The 18,562-nt window shown below is 44.7% G+C and overlaps 1 protein-coding gene across 1 annotated transcript in view; it reads right to left on the reverse strand.

Moving 5' to 3' along the window:
• The window catches only part of fam120c (family with sequence similarity 120 member C), a 98,921-nt gene that overhangs the window by 25,649 nt on the left and 54,710 nt on the right, over positions 1-18,562 (reverse strand). The window contains exon 10 of the mRNA XM_084332569.1: positions 6,714-6,885. Within this exon, the coding sequence (XP_084188695.1) occupies positions 6,714-6,885 (172 nt within the window). The remainder of the gene's footprint in view (positions 1-6,713; positions 6,886-18,562) is intronic.

Raw genomic sequence — 18,562 nt, forward strand, 5'->3', positions numbered from 1 at the left:
AACACGTCGTAATTTTTCGGCTGATTTATTAATAGTTTTCAAATAAACGCTAGATTATCGATAGTATATGTGTACTTATGCACGCTAGAGAAGCAGGCTGAAAAATCGATTATCCATGCCGTGGTCAGCGTTAACGTTATGCACACACACACGTTGTGATGGCGGAGAAAAAAACATCTGATTAACCCAAGACTGGTAAAATAGAGTCCTTACCTCACATCAGATGTTCTGCAAAAAGATTAATCCAATTCCTGATCGCCATTCCAAATATTGATCGCGTTTATTGATCTAACGTTATAGCATCAAAACACATAATCGACGCTGCTCCGAGCCTCCCCAGTGAATGTGGTAACAACTACTGCTTGCCCGAGAAGGAAAACCCCGGGACCCGAGTTTTTTTCCTGATGCAGTCCCATCCAATCCAATCCAATGATGTGCAATACTATCCGGGAGACGATAGGCGGCGGTATTTGCCCTTTGAGCTCAGACCCATTCCCAATGATAACATCAGGCTGGATGGATGAAAAATGAATGGATATTGCTAATAAAAGAAATAACGATTAAAACCTGAGTTTTCTCTGGTTTTCTCGGGTCTTGGCACTCAACGCATGGCAAGTTAACCCGACTAATCTTGTGGTTAGCACTGAATGGGTTAATCACAGTAATGTTGGCGAGCTAGCAAAATTATACATACATCGGTTTTCATATAAATCAATCTTCACTAAGGTCGCTTTCACATATAGTTTTGGTGGACTCGGTGCGGTTCTGGGGGTGAAGTTGCAACATTGTTGCATTCTTCATTTGGTTCGCCTGCGTTCACATAAGAGAAATCTGTCAGCGGACCGAGACCTTCTGAACAATGTCACGCGGTCGAAAAGGGCGCTTGTCTATTGGACAGTGGAAATGTGTGTGTGGCTGCAAGCCGTGTGTGCGCGCGCGCATGTGTGTGTCTGTGTGTGCTGTCTGCGAGCCCTCCAGATCAGCGGAGCGAGTTTTGACATGGCATTGATCCATTGTTCTATTGAAGCACATTACCACCATCCTCTCGCTAAATAACTTGTAGACCAATAATAATAATATAATAATAATAATAATAATAATAATAATAATAATAGTATTGACGTGGCATTGACCCATTATTAATGCCGTGCGCCTCGGTAATAATAATAAGCCGCGTTTTTCTTCCTTCTTCCCAAGATGCACAGTTAGATATATAGCTATATAGATAGATAGCTAGATAGCTAGATAGCTAGATAGCTAGATAGATAGATAGAGAGATTAGATGCAGTGTGCTTGTTTTGCAGTGAGTGCTGCAAGCAGTGGTAATAATAATCACTTCCTATATTTGGTTCGCGTTTGGTCCGCTGAAGCCGAACCGAGACCTACGTTTTCAGGCGGACTAGAGTTCGCCTGCTTGGTCCGCGGACCGAGTTCGACGCGCATTCACGCAGACCCGAAAAACCGGACTATCGAATTCTGGTCCGAAAGTCCGGACCAAACAGCCCCTGTGTGAAAGCGACCTAAGACATTAAAACGGTGGTGCGGCACGGTCTACGGAGACGCAGAAAAAAGCTACCAAATCCATTCAGAGACAACTCTGAGACTGACTAGCATCGCACGTAACAAGTCTCAGGGCTAGATCCACAAAGAATGGATTGCACGAATTGCACCCTTACTTACAATTCATTATGAATTGAAAATGGGGGACCCTGATGTAAACAAGACGAAAGTCTTTCTCTGGTCTGCATCCCCTTAACTCATTCAACACCAGTCACGAGTATAGTCGGGTTAACTCGCCGACCGTTCAGCGCCAATCACGAGTATAGTCGGGTTTTAATCGTCATTTCTTTTATTAGCGATATCCACTCACTTACTTCCATCCAGCCTGATGTTATCATTGGGAATGGGTCTGAGCTCGCAAAAGGGCAAATACCGTCACCTACGCCTTCCAGCTGGTATTGCACTCCATTAGAAATGGTGTAGTTTCTTTTCTGGGACGATCTGAGCCGTGCGGGCGGGGTTTAAATACTCAGGCGAGGTAGGGCTTTACAACGATGGCATGGAACAGTAACCCCGCCCGCCCATTCAGGTGTAACGCTCGGTAATGTGGGAAGGACCTCCATGAGCAGTATTTGGAATGGCGATCAGATAATTAGGGATGGGAATCGAAAACCCGTTGGGAACCGGTTCCTAATTGGCCGATGCCTGGAACCGTGTGCCTCCCGTGACTTTCGATTCCCTTATCGCTGCCAGGTTTTCAAAACAACGTTAGCGTTAGCATGTAGCCATGGCAGACTTATTTGATTCCTTAAGGGCTCGAAATTGCCTGGATTTTGGTAATATGCTCCCGAAATGCTCCCGCTGTTTGGCTACTTCTATGTGCAGTGAAAACTACTTGAATGCTTTAGAACCTAGTCATTGATTTAGGTCAGGGTGAGCTAAAATTAGCCGCTAATTAGCCGCTAACGAGCTAACGCTATCTAGCGTGAGCTAACGCTATTTAATCAAGCTCACAAAGAGAGATAAACAGCTGACAGTAGGGCTGCACGATTTTGGGAAATAATCTAATTGCGATTATTCTGACAGATATTGCGATTGCGATGCGATTATAACATATTTAAAAAAAAATTTACAAGAAGAATGTTGCTGCTTTCTGTAGTCGGGTCCCAACTGCAAAATTACTGTATTACCCTGTATTATACACTTTTACTATCATGTAGACTATTCTGCTTTGTGTTTACATGTGATGTATTGTATACATGCACATTTATTATGTTCTTGTGTGATGTATCGCACATTTTATTGCTGTGTGATGTATTGCAAATGTTATTGCTGTCATCTTGGCCAGGTCTACCTTGCAAAGGAGATCTTGTATCTCAATGGGACTTCCTGGTTAAATTTAATAAAAAAAAAAAAAAAAAAATTAATTGCAGGCTTGGCGATTTGATAATTGCATCATTCCAAATCGCGATTTCGATTAAAAAACGATTAATCGTGCAGCCCTAGCTGACAGCGGATAGTACAGGTACAAATACAATAAAACAGCAGGTGGGGGCTGTTGTGTAAACCTTGTACTCTTTAGTTCACATATAATAAGAGCTGCAGTGTTTATTTACAAGTCTACACTGTAAGCCAGGAAGTACCATGGTGGTGCAACATACAAATGTGTCCGTGTAGCAACACAAGCCAATACCTTAAAGGACAGGGGCCCGGGGAGGGAGCTCTGTCTCTGTGTCTGTGTGTGTGTGTGTGTGTGTGTGTGTGTGTGTGTGTGTGTCAGGGTTTCCGTTAGAATTTTTTTTTGCAGGTCTGAGTGTCCGGTAGATTTCAATCTACCGGACAAATGGGATAAATTCCGGTCAGAGTTTATTGAGCTTAAAAACAATCGATAGACCTATATAAAGAATGACATCATCAAGGCATTTATAATATTTTAACTTAAAACTAGGCTACTTTTGCGTATCAGTCATTAATATATTCCAAATAAAATAAGTCCCTCGAGACTTCGTGCTGCTGCTGCCGACTTGAGGTGTCGGTGGGCAGTCTGCCCGACCTTAATAAACAGCAGTCTGTTATAATCACATTTTTATGAGCTAACTAATTCCGTTATATTGGACATTTGTATTAATTATATCAAGCGAAGAACTGAGAAATTTGGCACCGCTGTGTCAGCGCGAGCTGGCTGCTGATATATTTACGTGAAGCATGGAGCACTTGGAGCAGGCAGAGCAGAGCAGTGGTGTCAGCAGCGCCCCCACCCAACAGCTGAATTGCCAATGGCTGAATTGGAGTACTGCACCCTGCCAAGCCATGCTTCACGTAAATATATCAGCAGCCAGCTCGCGCTGACAGCAGGATGTCATTATTAGACCGGCTGCTTGGTGAGATTGTTTCGTTCATCGCATAGGCTATATAATTTTAGCCTATTTTAATACAATTCAAATAATCTAATTGTGTTTAGAGGGAATTATTTTCACCGGACATTATGACCGGAGAGATTAAATATGTCGGACTTCAACAGATTTTGCCAGTCAAATACCGGTAATTACCGGCTAACGGAAACGCTGGTGTGTGTGTGTGTGTGTGTGTGTGTGTGTGTGTGTGTGTGTGTGTGTGTGTGTGTGTGTGAGACAGAAGTCGGAGGAATAACAACCTGTTATTCAATAGATTAAATTAGTTTAAGAATAAAAAAATAAATACATTTTAAGAGAATCTCAAATACATTATTTTATTTAAGTGTAGGCTATAGTTAATGTTTTATTTTTTACAGTTTTTGTATTTTTCTGACATGGGGGCTCAACAATAAATGACAATCAGAAATGTCAAGTTGCATGTTGTTATTCTAACCAGCTTAGACCCCTACGCTCTGCATCTTCTGGCCGCCTCAGACCTACTCCTATCCAAGCTCCGGGAGGGTCATCAAAGAGAAGTCGCCTATTCTCAGTCCTTGCCCCACAATGGTGGAATGAACTACCCACCCCAGTTAGGACAGCCGAATCACGTCCAATCTTTCGCCGTCGACTAAAGACGCACTTCTTCAACCATTATCTAAATAAAAAAAAATATATCTAACCCTAACTAACCGTACTGTCATGCACTTGTCCTAATAAACTAACCTACACTGTAGCACTCAACACTTTGATGAACATTGTTGCTCAGCTGATAGAGTTGTGCCCTTCCTGATGGCTTGTCGTACAGAACTTGTAAGTCGCTTTGGATAAAAGCGTCAGCTAAATGACTAAATGTAAATGTAGTTCTGTTGCATTTCCAATTTATTTATGTAAATTATAAATTGATCAGGTATCGATAAGGGTATCGATAAAGAATCGAATCGATAAGCAGAATCGATAATGGAATCGTATCGATAAAATCCTATCAATTCCCATCCCTACAGATAATTGGATTATTTCTTTTGCATTACATCAGATACCAGGTAAGGACTCTATATATAAAATCTTGCGTTGATCTGATATTTCCTTCTACCCCGATCGCGGCTGTCTGTGTGTGTGTGTGTGGCTGTGTGCCGTTGGGTGCAGGAGGGGACTGGGGGAGCCTCGCGCTACGAGGCCCTTTTCATTCGAGGAAGGATAATAACGATGATCTAGCGTTGATTTCAGGATGATTAGATAATCAGGCGAAAAATGACAACGTGTTTAGTGTATTCCACTAAAGGGCTATTTTCGCGTCTTTTCCTGGGATTACTAAGAATCACCAAAACTATATTCATATTCATAACGGAAATGTACGGATGAAAAAACAATCCGTTTTGTACATGTTGACTGGAAGCAACTCACTGATAATCGACGGGTGTATTAGACCCATAGCTATAAGATATATTTTAAGCACTCGCAAATCTCGCAGTGTTAACAATTGTGTGCATTGAGCCGTACTGTATTGTACCCATTCTGCAATCTGTTAATAAAATGTTCATTCAATCAATCACCTTGTTAATATTTATTTACCTAATTTATGTGCAATCGTTTAATTTCAGCTCAGTGTAGAGAAATGCACCGATACTAACAACCGCCTTACTGCCTATGACGACACTGTTGACACCACATATCCGTGACACGCGCGCCCCTCGAAAACACTAGTAGTGTTGGGGGCCTAGCACCCCCCCTGAAAAAAATCCTAGGGGAAACACTGGTTCTAGTTAATAGCCTAGCTGCAGAGTAGCTAACACTGGACTGATGTGGTCTCTCCTATTGGTTCTAGTTAACAGCCTAGCTGCAGAGTAGCCAACACTGGACTGATGTGGTCTCTCCTCTTAGTTCTAGTTAATAGCCTAGCTGCAGAGTAGCCAACACTGGACTGATGTGGTCTCTCCTCTTGGTTCTAGTTAACAGCCTAGCTGGACTGATGTGTAACACTGGTCCCCTCTTGCAGCGCTACACAGAACAGAGCCCCCTGTACCTTCCAGCGGTCCCCTCTTGCAGCGCTACACAGAACACAGCCCCCTGTACCTTCCAGCGGTCGCCTCTTGCAGCACTACACAGAACACAGCCCCCTGTACCTTCCAGCGGTCGCCTCTTGCAGCGCTACACAGAACACAGCTTCCTGTACCTTCCAGCGGTCCCCTCTTGCAGCGCTACACAGAACAGAGCCCCCTGTACCTTCCAGCGGTCGCCTCTTGCAGCGCTACACAGAACACAGCTTCCTGTACCTTCCAGCGGTCCCCTCTTGCAGCGCTACACAGAACAGAGCCCCCTGTACCTTCCAGCGGTCGCCTCTTGCAGCGCTACACAGAACACAGCCCCCTGTACCTTCCAGCGGTCGCCTCTTGCAGCGCTACACAGAACACAGCCCCCTGTACCTTCCAGCGGTCGCCTCTTGCAGCGCTACACAGAACAGAGCCCCCTGTACCTTCCAGCGGTCGCCTCTTGCAGCGCTACACAGAACACAGCTTCCTGTACCTTCCAGCGGTCCCCTCTTGCAGCGCTACACAGAACAGAGCCCCCTGTACCTTCCAGCGGCCGCCTCTTGCAGCGCTACACAGAACACAGCTTCCTGTACCTTCCAGCGGTCCCCTCTTGCAGCGCTACACAGAACACAGCCTCCTGTACCTTCCAGCGGTCCCCTCTTGCAGCGCTACACAGAACACAGCCCCCTGTACCTTCCAGCGGTCCCCTCTTGCAGCGCTACACAGAACACAGCCCCCTGTACCTTCCAGCGGTCCCCTCTTGCAGCGCTACACAGAACACAGCCTCCTGTACCTTCCAGCGGTCCCCTCTTGCGCAGGGCGAGCCTCTCCAGGCGCCGGTGGGTCTCTGCCAGGCTGAAGAGGACCCCGTAGGCGTACTGTCTGCCCGCGCGGAACAGGAGGGAGGCGGGAGGCAGCTCCGAGTTACACTCGTCTTCTATACAGACCGGCATCTTCATCTCCCCCTGGTAGAGACAAGAGGAACACGCTAGTTACTATATCTGTACATATCTGTATAGATACTATATCTGTACATATCTGTAGATAGTAGATACTATATCTGTACATATCTGTAGATACTATATCTGTACATATCTGTAGATAGTAGATACTATATCTGTAAATATCTGTAGATACTATATCTGTACATATCTGTACATATCTGTAGATACTATATCTGTACATACTATATCTGTACATATCTGTAGATAGTAGATACTATATCTGTACATATCTGTAGATACTATATCTGTACATATCTGTAGATACTATATGTATACATATCTGTAGATACTATATCTGTACATATCTGTAGATACTATATCTGTACATATCTGTAGATACTATATCTGTACATATTTGTAGATACTATATCTGTACATATCTGTAGATACTATATCTATACATATCTGTAGATACTATATCTGTACATATCTGTAGATAGTAGATACTATATCTGTACATATCTGTAGATAATATATCTATACATATCTGTAGATAACATATCTGTACATATCTGTAGATAATATATCTGTACATATTTGTAGAGATATTATATCTGTACATATCTGTAGATACTCAGGGCTCTACGCTAACCTTTTTCCCAAGGAGCACATGTGCTCCTAAATGAAAAAATTTAGGAGCACACAAAGACATTTAGGAGCACACAAAAATATTTAGGAGCACAGTAAAAATATTTCAAGTAAGAGTTTATTTTTAAATAAATTTATATTTGTACTGTGCGTGCATGTGCAAACGGGAACGGGACACACATCTGTGCAATAGCACATACCACCAAAGTCACTGGCCCACTGTGTGCATGTGTGTATCTGCGTATGCAAACGGGAATGGGACACAGACATTTGAACTATTAAGTGATTAATGCCTACTGTGGCAAAGTTGTAGCCAACAACTAGGCATAATAAAAAAGGCAGTGACATTGAACTACTGCTACAAAAGTAAGTCACTTAACTTTAGCTTTTGCCCCTTTTACCCCTTTTATGCATACAATGCCTATGTGTTGGCTAGTGTTGTTCTTCTAGAAGAATAATCCTTTCAGGGTTGCCTATTGAAATACTGTACACCTCCAGTACAGAAACATTGTTTATGAGTTTGCGTGTCAGGTAGACCATTGATTGACAAGTCGATTCTGCCAATTACATCACACCGCTTGCACCCACCTCTGCTGTTGATAACACTAGCCAAGTTAGCACACACACAGATACACACACGCACAGTGGGCCAGTGACTTTGGTGTAGGGGTGTAACAATGCATCGCAATGCATCGATCCTAAGGGGAAAATTCAACTGCATCAATTTGAAAATGTTAGAATCGATTATCGCAATTTTAATGTGTACACTGTAACTGAGGGGTACAATTCCCTGACTGTATGGTTAGATATGATACTTACTACCACTACCTCTTGTACTCTGGCCACCCAGTACTAGGTATAAATAATTATGATAAACACTCCCACCTGATGAAACGGATCCAACACAAATGTACCAAGTCGAAAGTCTGCGTTTAATAATAATACATAGCAAAAGGTATGTACAACGATCACTTAATTACATTTATGATTTGAAATAGTATGCACTTTTATGGCAAATGAGTATTCGTAGGTAGATCAATATCGAATGTCCAATCTCTGATTGCGCAGGAAGCAAATATACAACCTGGAATATTTAGGGAACAATAGCAATGATACTTGAATGATTATATAGCTGGATACACTAGGGGAAGGTTCCGACTGCTTGTAGGACAGCTGGAGGGGGGGGGGTAGAGTCTGGCTGTATCCCGTCTGGCCGAGGGTATCCTGGGAGAGCCCACAGTCGTGCGACCCGGTGCCCAGCGATCCTCGATCCACAGATGAAAGCAGTTGGACTCTCTGTGGCCGGCGTCCTCCGGTCCACGATGGAGAGACTTGAGGCGACCTCGTCGTGTAGAGCGTCTTCTCACCTGTCGTCCTCTCCGGGGGGGGTCTTTCCAACACACCGCAGTGTTGGCCTTTATCCATAGAATAATCAAAGTACTCAAAGCATAATCCAAGCCGGGGAAGGCTAGCCGTCGTCGGTAGAATAATCCAATATACAGGTCCACTCGCTCTTTGGCCTGGAGCTCCTCGGGTGCGGCTTCACGTGGGGTCAACCACCCTGGATAAGCGTCCAGCTGATGCCCGAAACGATGGGGGTGCTGATTACTATAGAACTCTTACCGCACGAGGCACTACATATGAATAGACTATTATTAGCTTAATAGAATACGTCCAACTCGACGATATAGTGCCAAATATGACTATTCAAATATTAATATACACAATGTCTCAATGCCGATACTGGGCCGAATTGGCCTTACTGCCCACACGTGGTTCGCGGGGAGGCTTTTGCGTCTGTCACTCTGTTGGAGGGTAAGGAACTGGACTAAAGGAAAGCTCTACTTTAATAGCGCAGTATATATACGCACTATGAACAAATAGTACCATTAGTGGTGCGGTAGACATATTCCTACGCGGAACTAGGACTTGTCCATACATGTTGAGCGGTACGATTGAACCTGGTCTGAGGGGTATGGCGACCTGGCACCAAGGTCTCGTCCAATGGTAGAATGGAGACTATTATGGGATGTTCAGTAGACTAGAAGGGATATTCAATGCATATTGTACAAGGAATATACAAGGGATATCAGGGGATATACAAATACAATTAAATATATATATATAAATAAATATATATATTCGGTTTAATCTGATCCTTCAGAACAGCCGCCCCCTAATTGGTCCCAACCCAATTAGATAAGCAGAGACAGATTAACCGCACTGTCTACCACTCAAGGGTTCGCTGTAAGGGTCAGTCAACTCACAAAGTCATAGGGTCATGGTCATCATCGATTGTGTCTGGGCTCGTTGCAGTAGAAGCAGTTCTGCTTCCTCGTAGTCAGCTGCTGACATATCAGCGGGGGACTTAATCTCTGGGTGGTGCCGCAGGAATGTCCGTTGCTGCGCACTCTCTATGGTAATGCAATCGTCTATGTTGGGGTCTGCGGAGACAACAGTGCTCAATCCACAGAACATGGGTTTCTTATTCTCAGCCTCCTCGTCACTTGCTTCCCTCGGGGTGGGCGTGGGCCAATCTCCTTCCGGGAGCTTGAGGAATGCTGGTCCGTCACTGTAGATGTTATGACGGGTTAAGTCATCTAGGGACATTCCCCGGGTGATGACGTCAGCTGGGTTGTGTTTTGTATCAACATAGCGCCAGTTTGCTTCTCCGGTTAACTCTCCGGTTAACTCTTGAATCTCAGTGACTCTGACTCCCACGAAGACTTTGTATTTGCATGAATCCGATTTGATCCAGGCGAGTACTGTCGTGGAATCTGACCACAGGATTGTTCTATGCACCGGAATGGTGAGCTCACGTTGGATGAGCGTGGCTAGATCAAAGCCGCCTTTGATCAGAGAGGCGCAGAGTTTATGTAGGAGAGCCTCGGCTTCTTCCTGGGTCGAAACGCTTTGTAGACAGTTATCTACGTAGAAGCTGTTCTTCACACTGTGTCGGACCTCTTCGTCCGCTGCTGGGTCCTCTGCGACATGTCTCTGTAGTGCAAATGTAGCACAGCATGGGCTGCATGTAGTTCCGAAAGGGAGGACTTCCCATTGGTAGATGGCTGGGTGCTCATCTCCTGGCCTCTCTCTCCATAGGAACCGCAACACGATGACTTCCGGTGGCATGGACTGAACACAGCTTGCGTCGTGTCGCAGCAAACCCTCGAATTATCACTATTTTTGAACCCATAATGAACAGAAACTAAGTTGACTTCACCTCGACATTTATCAGCTCCTTTTATTTTGTAAGCAGATTCTTTCAAAACGATCTAATCGTCCTTGAACAAACACATGTCCACGCGTGCACAAACAAAGTTCACAATGGAGAACGCTGACCTAGCGGTGCTCATGAGAACAATTGTACGAGAAGAACTTGCTACAGGACTTGAATCCAATCTAAAGCCGATCAAGGATCATCTAAACAAAATCCAGCTAAAGGTAACATCATGCCTGGACAAGATTGACTCTCTTGAGACGGCTGCCAACGACACTGATCAAAGGCTGATACAACTGGAAGCGGAGAATAAATCACTATCTGAGGAAGTTAAATCATTAAAACAGAAGACGGAATCGCTTGAGGACCACAGCAGAAGACTCAACGTGAGAATCTTTGGGCTACCAGAAGGAACAGAACAAGGCAACCCGACACTGTTTGTAAACGAAATGCTGAGCGAACTTTTTGGTCAAGATCTAGGACGTCCACCTCACTTGGTCAATATCGCTCACCGCATCGGAGCAAATAAAGGCAAGACGCGATGCCTAATCGCTAAACTCAACAACTCTGATATAAGACAGACGGTTGTGCGTCTTGCCGGTGTGAAAGCTAGAGAGCCAGGCGGGCTACAGTACAAAGGACATAAAATCAGCATCTTCCGTGATGCCACAGCAGACCAACGCAAGCAGCAAGCCTCCTTTGATGAGCTCAGATCACTCTTACGCAAAACAAAACTGCGCTACGGGGTGGCTCACCCTGCTAAGCTGCTCATCACCTTCAAGGATAAGACTCACTCCTTTACCGAAGCATCGGAGGCAATGGACTTCTACACAACCGAGATCAAGCCCACATTAGACGCGGAGGCACACTCATCACCAGCGCCGACCTAGGACGAGACTGTCTACTACTGTACATACTGTACACATCATACAGAACACAGGTATGCCCATGGTGGCGCTGTCCACACTGGTCAGCTGAAAATATTGTGAACATTTCAGTCTAACGTGGCCACATGGACTTGGAGTAATATGAAACCCTCTTCTGTTTGGCACTGTTCATGGGTTTAAAAAAAATATTGATAACTTTTCTTTCTAACCATTAGTGCTGCTGTGGATGGTGCTGTTGTCATCATGATTGATGGGGACGTTAATATCACCCATGGCATTACTCTCCTTACCCAATATAACTTGGTCTATATATGGTTTATATTATTCATATATTTGTTTTGCTATTATTATTACAATCTATGTTATTAGCGACAGATATAGTGGTAACTGTGCTGGGTGAATTATTACTGCTGGTATCTTTATTTTATTTTATCTTTATTACCAGTAGTGTTGCTGTGTATGGTGCTGTGGTCACCATGACTGATGGGGACGATAGTATCACCATAGCATTACTCTCCTTACCCAATATAATTTACCATAAATTAAAGAAAGAAAGAAAAGGAAAAAATAATTGATCTCCCTGTTTCCCTTCCAATTTAGTTTTTTGATAATGCATTGGATAGTTACTAACACAGGGAGACCAATAGAGGGAGCTGTTTGACCAGCTAACATGTCACAACTCTGCAATAGGCAGAAAATGGGAGGTAGGGAGATGGCTATGTGGAATAAGAATACTATGGTATTCTACCCACGCGACCGTCTTCCGGGGGGAGGGAGGGGGGGGGGGGGGGGGGGGGGGTATTTGTGTTGAATGTTGTCCAGAGCTGCCAGACTCATTGTTTAATTTTCATTCTAGTGTGCTTTTCCAGGCTGTTCCCATTATTTCAATTGTATAGCCTACATGTCAGGATCCACTCGTATAAATCAGACAGATATGAATAACATAACGCTGGTCTCGTGGAATGTACGCGGTCTTGGGCAAGCTCTAAAGCGGGGCAAAGTGTTTGCGCATTTAAAGTCTCTTAACGCTGACATAATGTTTCTACAAGAAACTCACATAAAAGCTACAGAACAGAGGCGACTGAGGGCTAACTGGATATCTCAAGTTTACCAGTCACCTTTCACATCCAAAGCTAGAGGTGTCGCTATTCTTTTTCGCAAGAATATCCCATTCCAGCTTTCCTCAATAGTCACAGATCCAAATGGCAGGTATATTATGATTACTGGAAACATACATTCGTTCCCTATCACTTTATTGAACATATATGGCCCAAACACTGATGATCCAAATTTCTTTCGCAAAGTATTTGATTTAATTCCAGACCTAGGCACCACTAATTTATTAATGGGTGGAGACTTTAATTGCTACCTTGACCCATATTTGGATACTCTCCTCCCGCACCCCAACAGCAATAGCTTCTGTCCTAACATTAAATAATTTAATTAAATCTAGAAACATAGTAGATATCTGGAGACTACAACACCCAACGGACAAAGACTATTCGTTTTTCTCGCATGTCCATAAGTCATACACGAGAATCGATTATTTTTTAGTGGATGCAAAATTAATAACTAACATTGTGAATACCAAATATCATAATATAATAATATCGGATCACAGCCCAGTTTCACTAGAAATAAAGCTTGCTTTGCCCAAACAAAGCTACTGTTGGCGCTTTAACCCGTGGCTGCTCACAGACCAAGAGTTTATTAACTGTATGACAGCTCACTTGGAGGAGTTCCTTGAGTTCAATGACACAGGGGAGGTCTCAGACTCCATACTCTGGGAGACTCTTAAAGCAGTAATGAGAGGTCATATAATTTCCTTTGAAAGTTCAAAAAAAAGGGAACAGCGCCATCGTCTGGTGGAAATCGAAAACACACTCCCGACCCTTGAACAGACTTACAGGAACTCTCTTTTGCAAGAAGACTATAATAAGATCTTGAATTTAAAGTATGAATATAACCGCATTCTTAGTGGAAACATCGGTAAACTCTTATTGAAGCTCAAACAGAGACATTTCGAACTGAGCGACAAACCAGAGAGGCTGTTGGCCAGACAGTTGAAAGGAGCACAGGCGAGCCGTGCAATCCACAAAATGTTATCTAAAACAGGTGATTTGTTAACTAACCCTAAGGAAATAAACAACCGCTTTAAAGAATTTTATTCAGAATTATACAAAACAAAGTCTCAGGCCACTAATGCAGACTTTACAATTTTTTTTGACTCTCTCAACCTGCCAAAACTGGATGAGTCATCCAGGTTAGAACTCGATTCAGATTTTTCAGAGAGTGAGCTAGTTGAGGCAATTAAGTCATTCCCCTCTGGTAAGGCAGCAGGCCCAGACGGATTTGGCTGTGAATTTTACAAGACATTTCACAAGACACTTGCCCCAATCCTACTCAGAATGATCAATGACTCCATTAAGAATAACAGATTTCCGAACTCTCTGTACGAAGCAAATATATGTATCATACTGAAGAAGGGCAAGGAGGAAACAGAGCCTGGGAGCTACCGGCCCATCGCCCTCCTTAATTTTGATCAAAAATCGATCACAAAAGTATTAGCCAATAGATTAGGGAGACATATTCCATCAATTATACACCCTGACCAAACAGGGTTTATCCCAGGCAGATTTTCATTTTGTAATGTGCGTCGGCTCCTGAACAATGTTTATACCAACCACGAGGACAACTCCAGAGCGGCCATTTTGTCCTTAGATGCAGCCAAAGCGTTTGATCAAATAGAGTGGCCCTACATGCTCGAGGCACTTAAAAGATTTGGATTTGGAGACTCTTTTATTGCATGGGTCAAAATACTATATCTCTGCCCGACATCCTCCATCCTCACTAATAATGATAAATCTGGACCTTTTGACTTGCAACGTGGGGTCCGACAGGGCGATCCGCTTTCTCCCTTACTATTCGACGTTGCTCTGGAGCCCCTTGCGATAGGAATCAGGAGCCACCCCAATATCAGAGGCATTAAGATAGGGGACATGGAAAGCCGGGTGAGCCTTTACGCTGATGATACATTGTTATATCTTTCAGACCCAGAAACCTCTGTTCCTCCCTTGTTAGATTTCATTGAATCATTTGGTAAGCTTTCTGGCTACACAATCAATTGGGGTAAGAGTGAGTTCATGCCTCTCTCGGGCGGCCTGAACTCAGACTTTCTTAAGGCTCTACCATTTAAAGTAGTAAATGACCATTTTTCATATTTAGGACTCCGAATATCTCGAAATCCCAAACTCTTATTTAGACTTAACTATGCTGACATGCTCACAAAGTTAAAACTCAACATAGAGAAGTGGAGGACCCTGCCCTTATCTATGGTGGGGCGTATTAACGCAATCAAGATGGTGTCTCTTCCTAGATTCTTGTATCTATTTCAAAATCTGCCAATCTTCCTCACTGCAGCATTCTTTAAGAAACTAGACTCTATTATTTTCCCATTTGTATGGGGATATAAAACCCATCGCATATCAAAAGGGCATCTGCAGAAGCCAACACAGGAGGGAGGCCTAGGCCTCCCTGTATTCAGGAATTATTATTGGGCAGCCAATGCTAGAGCTTTGACCTATTGGCAGAGGGGACTCTCGGGTGAGACACCATCTAATAACTCCCCCCTATGGCTAAACATTGAAGCCACAGCAGTAAAAGGCTCCTCTCTCTGTACTTTACTTTTTTCTAAAACAGAATCCCCTCAAAAGCTAATTGGTGACAATTTTATCTTAAGGAACTCACTTAGGATTTTGAATCAGATAAGAGGTGTTCACAAGCCACCAAATGTCTGTATGTATACCCCTATATGTCATAACCACTCCTTTTTGCCATCTCGGACAGATGGGGCGTTTGCTGTCTGGAGGGACAAGGGACTCACGACCCTTGGAGACTTGTACATAGACAAACAGTTTGCATCATTCGACCAACTGAAAACAAAATTTAACATCCCTAACTCCCACTTTTTTCGATATCTTCAAATCAGACACTATGTCAAAGAAAAAATTCCACATTTTGAAACCATGCCAGAGAATTGCCCATTCTATGATCTCCTGAAGCTCCCTCCAGACTCCAGACACCTGATATCTCGCTTTATGTCCCTGTTTTCCACCTCTGTGTCCACTGACCATCTGAGAGATGCCTGGTCCACTGAGTTGAATCTAGAGGTGTCTGAGAACATATGGAATGAAGGTTTGACTAGAATCCAAACTTGCTCGATCAATGCTAGGTACAAATTGATTCAATTTAAAGTCATCCATAGACTCCACTATTCAAAGACCAAACTACATAGAATTTATCCATCTCTTTCTCCATTATGTGACAGGTGTAAAGTTGCAGAGGGCTCTTTAACACATCTCTTTTGGCTCTGTCCTCATTTACAAAAATTCTGGGGTGAAATATTCCAGTGGTTTTCCAGGGTCTATGGAAAGGACATTCCCCCTGATCCAGAGTTGGCACTCTTTGGGTGTTCAGAGACTGCCTTAAGGTACACGAGGGAGGAACAACAGACACTAATGCTCGGCATGGTAGCTGCAAAAAAAATGATTCTAACCGATTGGAAATCACCTACACCCCCGTGTTTCCAGAAATGGCTCAATGAAATGATCACAATCATACAGATGGAGAGGATCCGCTATTACAGATCCAAAGAGCACAACAGGTTTTCGGACACATGGAGCCCATTCATTGACTATCTGAAGGACAAATAACTGCACTCTGCAGAGACTCACCCCTGTATATCATGTTTGACCTGCACCTTGTAACACCTGGCTATACAACACACTTTAATGCTTTGAGTTAAGTCACACTGTTATTTTATTTTCCTGTCTGGCAGTCCTTTTTTTGTTTTTTTTTGTTTAGTTTTGTCTGTTTATTTTTGTTCTGTCTCCTCCTTTTTGTTTTGTCTGTTCTTGTCTAGTAAACTGAGAAATAAAGTATTTAGAGGAACCGCAACAGGGGCTTGTTCTCCTCTACTAATCTCACCTGCAGGAACATCCCTTTGATATCCCCGCTGATAGCCACCTTGTCCTGGCGGAAGCGGAGTAGTACGCCTAGTAGGGAGGGGCCGAGTGTAGGACCGGGCAATAGCTCTTTATTCAGATTTTGGGATCCGATCTGGTAGCTGCAGTTAAACACGATGCGGTCTTTGCCGTTGTGATGAACCTTGTGGTGGGGCACGTACCACGATTCAGTCGTCTGGTCGGCCTCTTTAATGTCAATCTTTGTGACGTGTCCCGCTGTGATGAGCTTCTCAATCTCAGCGCGGTATACACTTTCTTGGGCGGGGTCCTTGGCTAAGCGCCGCTCTGTGTTTAGTAGGTACCGCTCTGTGGCGTCTTTCTTTGCGTGAAAGGTAGGCATCCCTTCCCGCCGCAGGAGTGGCGTGGCGTATCTCAACACGCCGCTGACTGGGACTCTCTTTGTTCCCGTCTCGAGGAGGTTAATGGCGTAGATGTCGTCTTTAGAGCGAATGTCTTTCTTTTCGTTCTTAAAGGGCATTTGTTCTAAGGTCCATAGCCTCTCTACATGCTGCAGGAGTGCGGTGTCTCCCTCTGTGACTCGGGAGTGGAGACAGCTAGTGGCTGTGGTTCGGTTGAGAGATTTGGCGAGTGGGCCTTGGAGAGTCCATCCTAGGCGGGTCTCGACTGCTGCAGGACAGCCTCTGGGTCCGGTATGAACCCGGTCTATCGGGACAATGAGGTCTGCATGGTCGGAGCCTATCAACAGTGTCGGGGTAGCACCGTCTATGAGTGGGATCGGTAGCTTGCGTAGATGTACATATTTCTCCATCAGCTTGGCTACGGGGTATGTGTACCGCGACAGTCCTATTTCTTGGCTGGTGAAAGCGTCTGTAATCCTGTACCGTCGCTCGGGCTGGCCGCTTGCTGCGATAGAGAATGAGACATTCTCGCCCTTTATCGTTTTCAAATCTCTTCTTATTGTCCGAATTGTCATTTGGTTTTCGCTCCCCCGCAGCCCTAGCTGGGCCGCAGCGGACGCGAGCAGAAGGGTCTTCTCTGACCCGTCATCAAGGACGGCGTAAGTGTCCATGACTTTATTCTGGTAGCTCAATGTCACACGGACTACCTTTAAGAGCACTCTGGCTCCGCTGCTGCTGGCGGGGTCGATGTACATGACGCTTGCTTTGCTGCTTGATGGTGCGGGTGGAGGCCGCCGTCTGTTACTGTCGTGGAGTATGTCCAGATGGGCTCCATCGCACCGACTGCACTTTTTCTTTAAGCGGCATTCGGCTGCCATGTGTGATCGCGCACAGCGAAAACAGCGTCTGTTGGACTTTATCCATTGACTCGCTTCCTCCGCATTCATCTTGGGGAATGAGTCACATTGTGACAGCCAGTGTTCTTTCTCACAGTAGGGGCACACTATCTTCCACTTCTCCTTTCTTGAGGGGGTACTGTGGCTCCTACTGCTTGGCACTGACTCCGATTGGTGCATGACAGTCACCGATCTTCTTCCATCATTTAGTCTCCTGGTTCCTTCTCTGGAGCCAGGGGTGCTCCGTCCGAATGTATCTAGCCGTAAGCTGCTGACTTCTCTCGCCAGGAAGTCGGCTAGATCGAGGAGGTTCGGTTCGGGGCCATTAGGGTCTCGGTGGTCTCTCTGCCGCCTAAAGCGCTCCTGTCGGGCGGGCGGTAGCTTCTCCAAGATCCTCTCTACATTTGAGTTGGCGTATAGTTCATGCCTACCCTTTTCCCTCTGCGCTCCCAGCATCCCTACCAGGGACTGCACTCTGATGGACAGGTCGTCCAGTGCTCGATTGTCTGTTGCTGGGGGTAGGCGGTCGATGTGCCTGATCTCCTGGATCACGTAATCCCATATACGTCCATATCTCTGGTCCAACGCTACCAGCGCTGCGGTGTATGGGGTCGTGGAAGTGGCGTAGGCGAGCGCTATGTTGTGCGCGCGGGGTACCTTTAAA

This window comes from Notolepis coatsorum (genome assembly GCF_963971535.1).
Source record: "Notolepis coatsorum genome assembly, chromosome: 17".
Lineage (NCBI taxonomy): Eukaryota > Metazoa > Chordata > Actinopteri > Aulopiformes > Paralepididae > Notolepis > Notolepis coatsorum.